This window comes from Onychomys torridus, chromosome 18 (assembly GCF_903995425.1).
Source record: "Onychomys torridus chromosome 18, mOncTor1.1, whole genome shotgun sequence".
NCBI classification, from domain to species: domain Eukaryota; kingdom Metazoa; phylum Chordata; class Mammalia; order Rodentia; family Cricetidae; genus Onychomys; species Onychomys torridus.
In genome coordinates, this window is record NC_050460.1 from 1,955 (window position 1) to 16,977 (window position 15,023).

The 15,023-nt window shown below is 45.0% G+C and overlaps 1 protein-coding gene across 1 annotated transcript; it reads right to left on the bottom strand.

Moving 5' to 3' along the window:
* Nucleotides 1-6,353: 6,353 nt before the first annotated feature.
* On the bottom strand, nucleotides 6,354-8,933 carry LOC118569787 (cytoplasmic polyadenylation element-binding protein-like). The gene is made up of 3 exons (XM_036168028.1): nucleotides 8,763-8,933; nucleotides 7,654-7,766; nucleotides 6,354-6,513 (listed from the first exon to the last, which is right to left on the bottom strand). The coding sequence occupies exons 1-3, from the start codon at nucleotides 8,931-8,933 to the stop codon at nucleotides 6,354-6,356; spliced, it is 444 nt and encodes a 147-aa protein (XP_036023921.1).
* Nucleotides 8,934-15,023: the final 6,090 nt, after the last annotated feature.

Sequence of the window (15,023 nt, forward strand, 5' to 3'; positions counted from 1 at the left end):
CAGATATGTCAGCTTCTGCATGAGCTTCAAGGATACCAACCAGGCAAGGATTGGCATGTGGAATTCACTCACATGCCCACACCCAAAGAACTTCATTACCTCATAAATATGGTTGACACTTTTATCCTCAGGAAAGGGTGAGAAGGCCAATGGACTCATTGAACCACAGCTCAACAAGCTCTCCACTGAACTCTGGTTGTCTTGCCCTCCCTTCTCCCCATTGCCCTTACCCGCCTCTAGTCCACCCCACCCTCTCCTACAGGTTTGAGTCCTTATGAGCTCCTTCATGGAAGGCCCTTCCTCATCAATCACCACCTCCCAGCACAAACACTCCCTTTGACTAGCTACCTTCCCTACCTCTCTCTTCTGAGGTCCTTTCTCATTATTACTGAGAGCTGGAACAAAACCCAGGACAATCATTTCACACTGTGGCCAGGAATGGTGCAGTCCTTGCTCTCAATAGTGATGTCCTAGCTCTGGCCTTACTTCTTGCTATCTCTGAATGAAAAGAGGTGTTTCCTTGCCTTGGGAACTTCAGCATGTAAGACATGGAGCTCAGGCTCTTCTGAAAACAGCCACAGTAACAGATTCTGGTGTGTGGTTGAAGTAGCCCAGCATTTCAGTATTTTGCAGCAAGTCACTAGGAGCCATTACTGACAAGGGTCTGCATTCTCCTTGATGACTGATTTCACCATGGTCTTTTGAGTGATTTTTAAAAGCTGTGTTGAGTATTAGGATGCATAAAAACACACACATGAAGCTCAGACTATAGTTTTGGGAAGATTTGTTCTCTCTACCATGTGGGTGCCAGGCAAGAAACTCAGGTGTGTAGATTTGGTAGCAAGTACCTTTACCTGCTGAGCCATCTCAGCAGACAATTACCTCAATCGTGGTTTTATGAGGTGTGCATGAGAATTGATGTTCTCTGACTATATCTCTGTGCTTTACTGGTAAATGTAGATTCGATGCCCCACCCATACAATGACTAACTGCCTTAGTAAAAGTCTCTCTTCAGCAATGATGTCCATAGAGGAAGCTGTGAAGGTTGGTGTTTGGATGGATGTTCCACCTCAATTCCTGGCAACCTGGCATCCCTATACCCAAAGAGTCTGTAATGTTCTAGTAGAAGAACCATCTCAATTCCTCTCTCCTATCTATTTCCCCAAACCTGCCCTTCAAAGCCTTCCAAACACAGCTCCTCCCTACACCTGCCCCTTCAGAGCCCATCAAACACAGCTCCTCCCCCAGAGAGGCCCAAGACCACTCCAACAGGGTATATAAACTGCATCCCAGAAAACAGACCCATGGTTCTTCTGGTCTCTCTTCCCAGTCTCCTCTCTGAGGGGCTTGAAAATCAGCCAGGAACGCTTTACCCATTAAACTGAGGCTTTTCCAATTCAGTCTGATTTGGCTTAATTTGGATATAATTTGCTGCATCAGCAGAGAGGCCTACAGGTTGCAAAGACTTATCAGTTGGAGGTAGGAGGTTGGATTCTGGGGTCTGGAGGACTTGAAGCCTCTGCAGAACCTCCGCTTTGGTTGTAAGCTACACGCTTTTTTTTTTTTTTTTTTTGAGCTGAGGATTGAACCCAGGGCCTTGCGCTTGCTAAGCAAGTGCTCTACCACTGACCTAAATCCCCATCCCATAAACTACACTCTTGATGTAATAGTGTTCTTAACTTTTCCTTTAGCCTCTAGAGCTAGGATTGAACCTAGGACAATGTGCATGCTCAATAACTGCTAGACCACTGAGTTACATCCCAGGTCTGGAACTCCTTCCATCTTTCATCGTTCACAACAATTACAGGAGAGTCTGGATGAAAAGAGTCAGCTGTCAATTTGTCCACCTCAAGACTGTTCCCTGTATTGGCTGACAGAATCCTCTCAAGACTGGGAATGTAGCTAGGCAGTGGTGGCACAGGTCTTTACTCTTACCATTTGGGAGGCAGAGGCAGGTGGATCTCTGAATTTGAGGCCAGCCTGGTCTACATAGGGAGTTCATCCAAGATAGCCAGGATTGTTACACAGAAAACCCTGTCTTAGGAAGATGGCAAACAAAAAAATCCACCTGGGATGTTTAGCTATCTGGGAGACCAAAGAGGGGCAAAGTTCACACTGGGCACTAAGGACAATTTACCCTTCAAAGACTTGACAGGAAACTACTATCTACCTACACAAATGCTAATAGAAGAAGCCACATTAATCTACCAATATGGTGTCATTTAACAAACCAGCAAAACACAATGCTGAGGACCCACAGTTGAGTAAGGAATAGCTGGCCCCAGGCTGCTTCCAGATACAGAGAAGATGGTCAAAAAGATACACTCAATATAGTAATAAATTGGCAATATGGCCTAAACAATGTCATGCCTTATTTCAAGTATGTCTATAGAAGACACTTTCTGTCTGAGGGTCAGCTCAGAAAGAGGTGATCTATGACAGACAGTAACCAAAGCATCTATCAGGCTTTTCTAACTGCTGAGATTGTAAAAGTAACAGTTTATCAGCACCTATCTGGGGACCCACAGGATTGTTTCCTTCACACTTGAACTCTCTGACTCATCCTAAGTCTGATGTTTGATCTGCTCCCAGAAGCTCTACAATTATAAAACAGTCACCTGTAAGAAACCCTTCTTCAATACACTCTGAGATCTGCCAAGGGCAACTTCAACTGTCCCTCTCCTGCTCCAAGCTTGCATGTATATGCTCTCAACCAGAAGCATGTGTCCTCTGCTGTAGGCTCCATGTGCTGTGCCTGCTCTGGAGCTTCCTCCCAACACTTCCTAGCTGGAGATTTTTCTTGTATCAAGGATTCCTTACCATGAACCCAGGACCTAGGAGGGTCACCTCAACTCTGCATTTCATCAGATGTGCCTAATCTACATTGTTATCCTAGATGAGAGGTGATAGATCTGCTACAACCCAGACTATAAGTAACACTGGAGCATGATCCTGAACCCACAGAGATCAGTAAGGACACCAGAGCCCTACATAAGTGCCAGTCTGCCTCAGACAATTAGCATGCCTACCTTATGTACCCATCCCTGCACATCTCCAGAGACTTCTTTCTTTGTTCGGAGATGATCCAGTTCAACCTATACAGCACATAGGGCTGGAAAGTCAAAAGCCAAATGAAGGAGCTAGAGAGAGAGCTCAAAGGTTAAAAACATTTGGTGCTCTCTCACATGGTGTCTCACAACCAGCTACAATGGGATCTGTTGCCCTCTTCTGTCCTCTTCAGGAACTGCAGTCATGTCTAGCACAGATAGTTGTACAATAGGAAAAACATGCATTCACATAAAATAAAAATAAATCTAAATAGAAAAAAAAGTATACCAATTGCATGGCCAAGGCCAAAACCATCTACAAAAAGCTATTTCCCAAAGTGACATGGAAGGTCCTTATCTCTGTTGTGTGGTTATCAATGATGCTGTATTGAAAAGAAAAGGAAAAAAAAGGAGGCAGATAGCTCTGGGTTTCCTCATTTCTTTTAGACTCTCTTAATGAATGTTTTTATTTCCTGAGAGTCTGTAGAGCAGTAAAGGTGCATTTCTCAATAGTTCAGTCCTTATGACCTATTCATGAAAGTGTGTCTATAGAGTACCATATTTTAGGGACAGCTACATACATGACAGCAAGAATACAGTATGGATACTGATTCCATCATAAAGTGTGTATGCAGGGAGAAAACCTGGCAATCCACACCCAAGACAGCAATCCCTTCTGTCACACTGGTGGGTAGGAGGTAATTATACAGTGCAGGCTGCCTAGAACTTGCAGAGGTCCATAGCTAAGAGCAAGTATTAGGGTTACAGGAGTATGACAGCACACACAACAAAACAAACTGATCCACGTGTGAAGAGTTTGAAATTATTTTTTATTTTAATCATAAAGAATATATTTTTAAAGGGGTCTTTCAATGGGGAATCAACTGTAGACTTATCAAATTTTGAAAAACAATAACAAGTACAAATAACAACAAAATAACAAATCCATAACCAAAACAATTAAGATAAAGAACCTAAACCAAAAATCAAACACAAAATTAAGCCATGCAGAATTCTCTCACTGCAGACTGAGCAGCACAGATCTGGAGCCTGTGCCTGGCCTTGGACAGATGGTAGCAAGGAGGTCAATGATTGGAACAGCCTTTTCAAGATGGGCATAGCCATGCCTCTTTGGGACTTTATAAGTCAGTGTTCACCAAGTTCAAGGATAAAAACGTTGCAGGCTTTGGCTCAAACAATGTTGAATTCACTTGAGTCATCGTCAATAAAGGATCCTTGATGGTCCATCAGGATGAACACTGATTTATTCTCCCAGAATCCTCCTGGGTGTCTAGGAGCTCTGGATATGCATCAGCACTTCTTCAAAGCCCTCTCCCGTTCATCCTTAGCAAGAGTGGAATCCCAAACACCTCCATGTGCAAACACACCTTAAAGGTCTACCTGGGCCAAGACTTTTCCTCAGCTGCAATTTTTCCATCCCAAAGAGATAAATCTTCTGAAAGCTCATCTTCCTAATAATGTGCACCAATACTTTTGCACCATACAGATTCTGAGTCTCCCTGGTGTTTTTTCCTGAACCACACAGCTTTTTTAATTGTTTTTAGGCATCCTGCACATAGTCGTGCATGTCTGAATATAGTGTTCCTTCCTCAGCTCTGAACTGCATGCTGATCCTCATGCACTTAATGCTTTGTCCATCCATTCACAAGTCTCTACATTTTGCTTTATACTAACTCCTGTTCCATGTATTAGAAACATACACCTTCAAAGATGGCATCAGGTCCTCTCTTTATGAAACATGCTTGCTTGCACTCCTCTTCCCCAAATTTTATCATTTCCCATCACCTTTACGATTAAGATAAACCCAGTAACCCATTATGATTCTCTCTGCTGGGCATCAGGGCTGCATGGTAAATAAATTGCAGGTCATGAGGATCTGTCTTCATCCAATATTCAGAAAGTTAGAATTGTCCCCAAAACTCAGGCTTATGATAGAATGGTTGTGATATATATAGGTCATCTGGGGTCAAGCCTGGAACTCATCAGCTGCAGGCACAACACTGGCAGCACACTCAGGCTGTGCACACTGCAGGTCATGATGCTGTACTGTCTAGTTGTTCTACTGTCACATGATGCACAGGTGATTCCCATACATCTTTCCTTTATACCCAGAAGATCTCATCCCAAAGCAGGTGCTGGAAGTCCACCTCCCTGAACTGGATATAGGGTGCGATTTGGTCTTTGGAATGGCACATTCTATGCACATGGCATTCAGCTGATGTTCACATGATCCGTAAACTCCTGACACAACTCTTGAGCATCAGAACATTATCTGAGCTTTCCCAACCAAATGACTTCTAGGCCCTTTGGCTTATTCATAGACCACTCTTGGAGACACTGAAGGATGTTTTCTAATGATTACTGCCCTCTGCTGGTGTAATATACACAGACTTGGCTAGCTGATCTGTGAAGTTCTGCAGGAGCATGAACCTGCAATGTGTTGGCCACTATGAGATTGTTTCAGTCAACATGTGCCTGTGTGATTATTCAAGACCCACAAACACATAAGGATCACTGAGTGTCCACAAAGGTCAAAGGTAACTCTGATACCTTCTACAGATCCTTTTCAGCTCTGATCCCTTCAGTCCACATGTAAAACTGAGAATCCCCATTGGTCCTCCTAATGGAGGATCAAATAACTACTACATGGAAAGAAGGACTGTTGTCACATCTGTGGGAACTATCTTCAGCAGTGCTTCTGCATGTCATGGAGTCGGTCTGATTCAGCACTGCACTGGAGAGAGGATCCTATGCTTTGGGTCTGTGCAGATAACAGCATGATATCAATAAAGTCTTCCAAGATGATTTCCTGCCACAAATGGAGTGCTGATGACTCAGTCAGCTTTCGAAAGTCCTTGACCATAAACTGACATAGGAAGTTTTGTATTCCAACATCTCCTCCCTCCATGGTGTTGTATTCCTCACTGTGGCTACTTGCTGGTGGGTGTCAGGGTTCTGAGTAATTATTTTGTTAGGTTTTCTGTATCTCAGTCTTATTTTTGATGCTTTCTTTTCTTCAGCAGTACTGAGCCAAAAGACACAGGGATCAGATAGGGTCTGGATGACCTGGAGGTCAGATGGTTTTTGCCTCATGGTAAGTTCAGAGCTATGATGAGGTTCTTTTTCTGAGGAGGCCTTGATCCTAGGGTGAACGATGCCATGTTTCAAGGTGTCTGCCTTCCTTTGGCTTCTTCAGTTTCTCAAACAGTATTGTCAATAAGGAAAGGGAGTCAAGGTCCAGAAGCAGCCATCCTGGGTCAATGGCTAGGCATAACCAAGGCCTATTCACACACAGGAAATAAAATAATAGGGAGAAAGTGCATCATAATCCAGAATTTCCTGGAGATTGGGCTCAGAAGGTGGCTCCTGGTTTAACATCTCCTTTTGAAGCAGGATATCATCCTGGGCTGTGGCCTGTTCCAGCTCATGTATCAGTTTCTCTGACCTAGGAGAGAAAGGCAGTTAGGACACAATCCCGGTGGGGACCTGCCATTGTCAGCTTTTAAACTGCTGCCTCCCACCACCTGAATTGTGCTAGGGAGTCAACATGGATCTTTGACTGAAGTCACTGTTTGTACCCCCAAGGAATAAGAGTCACAGGGTAGCTGGCCTAGAACATTCCTCAGTCCTAAATACCTGTTAGAATTTGGCTGAGTAGTGTTTTTTCTGTTCTAATGGAAAGAAAGGGTCTTACTTACAGTCTGGGGACATCATTTTGTGAAAGTAACAATGTACTAATAACATAGTCAACAGCATACCAGTGATACTCATTATTCGTGATGAATTACTAATGAACCACATAATTTTATGGATAGCCATATTGCAGCCTTGCAATCTGGACACTCAAACAAGGTTATGAAGATAGCTCAGGACTCATAGAGAGGAGGCACCTTGAACATGACAAACGGGCAAGCCAGAGTCAGTCAGTAATCCTCGAGAAGCATTTCCTGATATGTGTGCCTGAGAACACTGGCCCTGATGGACTCTGGGATCAAACAGAAACTTGTGATTCCCTTAACCAGAACTAGGAATCTACATCCTGACTCTTTGACAGTCTGTTACAGAACACTTCCGAAAAGTTTCTGATCTTCCCTACAGCTGAGGTCTCTGCCTGGGTTTATTCTGGAAAGTCCTTAACCTATTCCAATCCATAGAACACTTGTCCCAAGAAATAGGAAAATGCTGCACAGAGCAGTATTCAAAGGTAGGAATCTCTTCTCTACAGGGGATGTTCCTAAGTGAAAATGTAATTTCATCAAGGCCTGCTGATGCACAACTTTGAATTCCATTATGGGGAGGCAGAAGCAGGCAGATCTCTGTGAGTATAAGGAAAGCCTGCTCAGGCCATACCAGAGCACTCAGAAGGGAGAAAGGACACAATTCTTTAGACACACTGAGTCTTAAACATATTGATTCCTGGACAGATTGTTTGTTAACTCAACATGAACAATATTCTGAAGTGTTCTTGCCCTGCTTGTAGCTGGGAGCCATGCCATTTGAGCAGGAGCCCACAACAGACAGTGATCCCAGGTACAAGGGACCTACTTGGTTCCACGTGCACCTGTCCAGCCTGGGTTCCTAATTTATTTGGAAGACCTCAAAGTGATGCTGCAGCTTTTCTGCCAAGTCCTTTTCCTGGGTGATCTTCTCCTTCTGCTTCAGCAGGACCTGCAAGCTTCCCTCCAATTTTTCAAATTCCTGTTCATTAGACCATTGTGTTCTTAGTGCAGATTTGTATACAGGCATGCACACAGTGTCCTTCACATGAAGCAAATACAAATGATCAAAATAGCTTACTGGTAGGTGAGGCAAGCCAAAAGAGCTTACACTACAATCATAAAAATTGAACAGAATTCAACATCATGCAAAATGAACAGATGAGTTAGACATTGCACACCAGGTCTTTCAGAAGAGTCCCACAACTCTGCCATCGTTCCTTGACGATTAATACTGCTGTGGAGAGTGTGCTCTGTTTGGCCAGGCTCTGTTGAGATGGCTAGAGAATTTTTCTTCAGAAGCAGCAAAGCACCCACCCTGGTGGCGCTCAGCTTGTCAAAAGCCCCCATCTGTTCAGCCAATCAAATCCAGATTATATTCTCCAGAAAAGCAGAGCTCTCAAGGAACACTCACAGAAAACAGGGCTCATGAGCTGCTATTTGGGCTGATGTAAGTGTGAACCAATAGCCAGTCAAAGGGAAGAGAACACATTGGGATTCATGAAGAAAGGAGAATGCCACATGCCACCCAAATCTATGACTAGGAGTAGGACTCATTTGGCATTTACATGGGATACTCCTCCTTGTAAGCTGCTTCCCACCTGTGATCTCACAGGACCCCTGCCAATCACATGAACCTCAGGACCCACATTTCACTCATTCAAAGCTCTGTGCATTGCTTCCTACCTACCATAATAATATGTAGGTGTGATATGTTATTGACCCATTTCCCTCATTGGACTGCAGTTTCAAGCAGAGCATCAGGGATGGCTTGCCAAAAATTCAGTTTCTCAGAAGAGGCTAACTTTCCAGAAGTACTTGTGCATGGACACCGAAATGAACACCTCAAATGGCATGACATGGGTAGCTGGATGGGAGCATGGCTGAGTAAGGTGATGGGTGAAAGCACAGATGGGTGGATGGGTAGACAGAGAATCCAATGGGCAAATGGTGCCAGACCTTAGCCTGACCCACCTACCTGCCCTACCTGTTGTTGCTGGGTTTGGAGGTCACTGGTCTCTTCCTCTTGATCCTCACAGATCAATTTAAATGCTTCCAAGTGGTGCTTCAGCAGGACCCAATCTTCTCTCCGATTTTTGTTCTCCAGCCTCAGCATGTCTACGTTCTCCTTCAGTTGAGTATGTTCCATTAGTACCTGGCTGTGCAGACCACTGGAAAGACCCTCTGTATATTAAGGCCCGGCCAGTTTCATTCTGCCACCCCTGCCTCCAGGAACCATCATGACAAAAGGCCCCATGTTCTCAGGGAGACGTAGCCAAGAGCACAAAATACACATGACAGCTACACTCTGAAGGGCAAATAAGAGAGCAGCTAATTAAAAAAAAATCGAAATACTTCAGAAAACCCAAACACCAATATGGTTCTATGTCCTTTCAAAGGAAAGAGGAGTCCCTCTACTGTCCTGGAGATCAGCAAGTAGTGGACAAATACCCTCTGAGAAAGGACAGGAGACTGAAGGGGAGTTTAATCAATCAACAGTTTCCACAGAAACCAGATCTGTAAAGCCTAGGTCTGAGTTCCCAGATGCCCAGGGCTGTCTTACATTCCCCTCATAGTGCAAATCACTTTTCTTTTCTTTTCTTTTCTTTTCTTTTCTTTCTTTTAACTTTCCTTTTCTTTTCTTCTTTCTTCCTTCCTCTCTTTCTTTCTTTTTTTTAATTAATTTTTTTTCCATTTTACACACCAACCCCAGTTCCCCCTCCCTCCCCTTCTCCTGCCTCCTCACCTCCCTCCCTCTCTACCCCTATCCACTCCTCAGAGTGGGTAAGGCCTCCCATGATCGTCTCGTTTACCAAGTTGAAGGAGAGTCTAGCCCCTCCCCATTGTATCAAGGCTGAGCAAGGTATCCCACCACAGGGAATGTGCTTCAAAACACCAGTTCATGCACCTGGGATAAGTCCTGGTCCTGCTGCCAGGGACCCCACAAGCAGATCAAGCCACACATCTGTCACCCACATTCAGCAGGCCTAGGTTGGCCCCATGCAGTTTCCAGAGCTGTCAGTCCAGAGTCAGTGAGTTCCAACTAGCAGCAGTTAGCTGTCTCTATGTGTTTCCCCATCATGATCTTGATGCCTCCTCCTCCTCCTCCTCCTCCTCCTCCTCCTCCTCCTCCTCTTCCTCCTTCTCCTTCTTCTTCTTTTTTCTTCTTCTTCCCTTCTTCTTCTACTACTACTACTACTACTATTACTACTACTACTACTACTTTTTTTATGTTTTTGGAGCTGAGGATCAAACTCCGGGCCTTGCACTTGCTAGGCAAGCACTCTACCACTGAGCTAAATCCCCAACCCTGCTTGTGATGTGTTATAATCTTGCATCTAAGCTGTTAACGCCCAGTATGCTAGATACACAGACAAGGAGCATCCCTTAAGCATTCAGGAGGGTGGAATCTCGAAGGTAATTGGCATAAGGAGGATATCAAGGTCAAGGACAGCAAGCAAGGCAACAGCAGTTACGCAAAGCAGGAGCCAGGGCCCTACAGGTCCCCCCCTCCTTTTACTAAAAAATGAGCTTCTGATTAAGGTTGCATGGGATGTCAGCAGGTCACCTTACCCATCATGGAGACACCTGTCCAGGCCACACAGATGCCTTAGCTACTACTGTTGCTGGGATCGCCATTTCATAATTGGTTACTACAGCTAGAACAGTGGAGATCCTGGCAGCAAAAGTAGCTACCACAGTTAATTAATCTTTCATTCTATTGGGCATGACAATTTTAAATAAATAGTTGTAAACATTTCAATTGACTTTGAAAGTTATAAATTTACAACCTCAAGTTCCATTTGCTCTTGGGATACAATCTTACAAGGACTCCAATTTGCAGTAAGGCTCGATAAAGAAGGGAATGGCTCAGTTGCCTTTAGCCTGCCGACTATGGATGGTCTTCTCTGTGTCGAACACACAGATTGCAAGCCCAGTGTTACTTAGAGACCTTTGGCAACAGTTAACTCTGCAGCTCTCACACGATTGAGCCTGTATGATGAGTATTCAGAGACATGTAATGCCTGGGGGGCACTCACCAACCTCTCTTTCTTTTTTTGTTTGTTTGGTTTTTGAAACAGGGTTTCTCTGCTTAACAGTCCTATGTGCTCTGGAACTCTCTCTAGACCAGACTAGCCCTAAGATCACAGAGATTTGCCTACCTCTGCCTCTAGAGGACTGGAATGGCACCACCACAGCTCAGTTTGCTCTTCTACCTAGAGGCTCCTGAGGCTCCAAGACAATGGTGGGAGGAGTGAATAGTCTCTTTCATACTTAGCAAAACTAAGTGCAAGAGACACAAGTCAAAGAGATGCTTGCTAAGGTGCAAAAAGGAGAGAACCAGAGCTGTGGACTCTCCAGTACAGAGACAAAGAAAGGCAGAGATGAGCAACTTTGGAAATAAATATGACATTTTCTTAAAAAATTTGGAATCAATCTCCCCCAAGACCTAGCTATACCACACTTGGGGCATATTCCCAAGGAATACTCAATCATTCCACAAGGACACATGCTCAACTATGTTCATAGCAACATTGTTTATAATAACCAGAACCTGGATACAACCTAGATGCCCTTCAACTGAAGAATGGATAAATAAAATGTGGTACATATACACAATGGAGTACTACTCAGCAGACAAAAACAATGACATCATGAGGTTTGCAGGTTAATAGATGGATCTAGAAAAAATCATCCTGAGTGAGGTAACCCAGACTCAGAAAAACAAACATGGTATGTCCTCACTCATAGGTGGATAATGGATGTAAAACAAAGGATGACTAGACTGCTACGCACAACTCCAGGGAGGCTAACTAGTAAAGAAGACCCTAAGAAAGACACAGGGATTGCCCAACAACAGAGAATTGGATAAGATCTACATGAGCAAACTGGATGCGAGGGGTGTAATGAAGGACAAGGGTTGGGGGAAAGAGAGCTTAGGGAAGTGGGAAATCCAAGCTGGATCAGGAACAGAGAGGGAGAACAAGGAAAGAGAGACCATGATAAATGAAGACCCCATGGGAATAGGAAGAAGCAAAGTGCTAGAGAGGTCCCTAGAAATTCACAAAGACACCTCGACATTAGATAATGGCCAAGAGAAAGCCTGAACTGACCTTCTCTGGTTATAGGTTGGCCAAACACCCTAACTGTCATGGAAGAACTCTTATCCAATGACTGATGGAAGCAGATGCAGAGATCCATGGCCAGGCACCAGATGGAGTTTCGTGAGTCAAATTGGCGAGAAAGAGAAGGGATAGTATGAGTGAGAGATGTTGAGACCATGATTGGAAAAAGCACAGGGACAAATAGCCAAACTAGTGGAAACACATCAACTATGAACCAATAGCTGAGGAGCCCCCAACTGCATCAGGCCCTCTGGATAAGTGAGACAGCCGATTAGCTTGAACTGTCTGGGAGGCCCCCAAGCAGTGGGACTGGGACCTGTCCTTAGTGCATGAGCTGGCTTTTTGGAGCCTGAGGCCTATGCTAGGACACTTTTCTCAGCCTGGATGAAGGGAGGAGGGAACTGGACCTGCCTCGACTGAATCTACCAGGCTGAGCTGAATCCCCAGGAGAATCTTTGCCCTGGAGGAGATGGGAATGGGGGGTGCATTGGGGTAAAGTGGAGGGGCAGGAGGCAGAAGGAGAGAGGACATGGGAATCCATGGCTGACATGTAAAATCAAATTAAATTAAAAAATAATAATAATAAAAAGGAAGGCAGAGATGGCCACTAAACAACTATTGGGGTCCATGCCAACGGGCACTTACCGGTAGAAGCCTGTCTCCTTGGCAAGCTCATCCACCTTCTCTGAAGCCTTCGTGTTGTCATTCTGCAATCTCTGGAGGTCAGTCATGACCTCCTCATGTTCCATCTTCAGACCTTCATACCAAGTATTTGGCCTGTGGGAGGGCATGGCACCATGAACAAAGAATTTTATGAATATAGGCCTCAAGGATCATGTGAACACAAGCTGTTGTCCTGATCTACCACAACACAATGGACGTCTCAGTCTGGCTACTATGTAGTGAAACTTCTTGGTGCTTAATTAACTTGTAATACTGGCCCAGGCCAATGAGCCTGGGTGTTCAGATGGAGGGTGTCTTTGAGGCCTGAGTCCACTCAGTAGGCCTGAGGAGGCATCTAGCTCTCTGTTCCCAGGAGTCTATGCTACAGGTCTTGTTTCAGGACAAGGATTCTTCATCCTGGGTTGTTACTACTGCACAGATGGACAGAGTACATAATTCTGGAGATGAGACCCAACATCAGGACAGCTATAAAAACTCCCCAGAAGATTCCTATTTGCCAACAAGGTGAGCACATAGGAAAAGAGCAGAGCTGCTTAAAGTGAGGCTCACAGATCTCATATCAGCGCTGGCATCACCTGGAAGTATAAGACAGGCAAATAAATCATCAGGCCCACCATAAATTCCTGGCTCCCAGAGTCTGGAAGGACACACAAATCTGCAAATTCATGTAAGTACACAGACACACACAGACAGACAGACACACACACACACACACACACACACACACACACACACGCATGCCTTGCATGCAAGAAAGAGGGGGGTGGGGAGAGAGAGGGGGAAATGAAGGCAGAGAGTGCAAGAACGAGTGAAGGAGGGGAGAGCACACATGGGATACTGATGAAATGCAGAGAGCAATATTGTGTAAAAATAAAACTCAGAAGAAATAGAAAAACAGTGACGAGATCCAGGACTTCCAGGCACTCATTGAAATAAATCAATACGGATCAGGGCTGACAAGCTGCTACCATGATATTCCAGCACAAAATTACCTACCAGGCAAGTTCAAAGACTCATACAAACTCACAGCAGCTAGTATCTCACACCAGCCATGTCATTTAAAGTGCATTCTGGGAACTCACACATTACTGCATCAATCCCTGAGATGTGTGACTCAGACCACAGGCTTGAGTTTTCATTGGAGGAAGCAGAATAGTTAGAATCCCCATCTCACTCCCGCCCAGGTTTCAGGTTGTGCCTTTCCATTGAGAGGCATTTAGGGACATGAAGTAGGGCACAGGGAAACCCTGAGGGTTCAAGCTCCTAGAATCCAAGAAGTGAAGATGAAGATGAAGTTGACTCTGCAGATGCAAGATTGACACCAGGAAGGTTGAAACAAGAGATACCTATTTTGCACAGGTCCTTTCCTGATGAAGAATTGTTGATCACGCAGCTCATTTCTCTCCCTTGTCATCAGCTGCAGCTCCATGTTCAGCCTCTGCATCTCCTTCTTCATCCCTTTCTTGGTGACGGGGTTTGGGTGGGATGATGGCTCCATAGCAGCCTCTGTGGGTAGATGAACACAAGTAAACTTGCCTAGTGACAAGGCATAGAGGATGGACAGACCACCCAGAGGCCCAAACAGAAAGATCACGTCTGCAACCCAGTGACAACCCAATAATTTTTGGCCAGGTGAAGATGCACCCTCTGTGAATCTCAGCTTCCCATTCACTCTATAGGAATGTGGCTATGTAAACAGCTAGGGGTTTCCTCTGCCTCCCTACACATGGTTCAGGGAACACACAGATGGTTTCTATGGGCCAATTGACAGCAGCACAGGATGCAACATGCATGGTACCTAGAGCCCTGAACTTTGCCTGTGCTTTCAGATGGCAGGAGAAAAATGACACTGCACAAGCACTCAGGCACTGTGAACAGTCCAGATGTCCTGCCTGGTCACCCCAGGCCCAGGGCTGGGATTGAAATGTCATGCACAGACACAACATGCTTAACAGACTCACCAAGTCATCCCACTGTGAGCCCAGAACATTCAGAGCTTGTATGAAAGAGCCAATCTCTGCCCTGGTCCCACATCTCTACAGTTGTTTGACTACACTAGAGATCTACCTGCCATCCTCAACTGCTGATTCAGGACCCTAAGGGACCACTGTCAGGGAGAGGTGGTCAGAGGAGTCTGCTGGACAGCCTGAGGACATAATGTCTTGGCCAGAAGCACTTTTCTCTCCAGGTAACTAGTGTCAACAGCCACTGCACATAAAGGAATCTTCCGAAGCTGAAGTGAAGTGATGTCTGGCCTCAGCTGGAGACACACTAGTCCCTCTGCCTCCTGCTTGTCTACTTTTGTCCCCTCATTACACCCCCAAGACCCAGGAAAGGTAAAAGATAAGCATGCCCAGTATAACAGCCTTAGCTTTGTTAGATCCTGGCTTAGATGAGGCACACACTAGTGTTCTGGACCCTGGACTTTC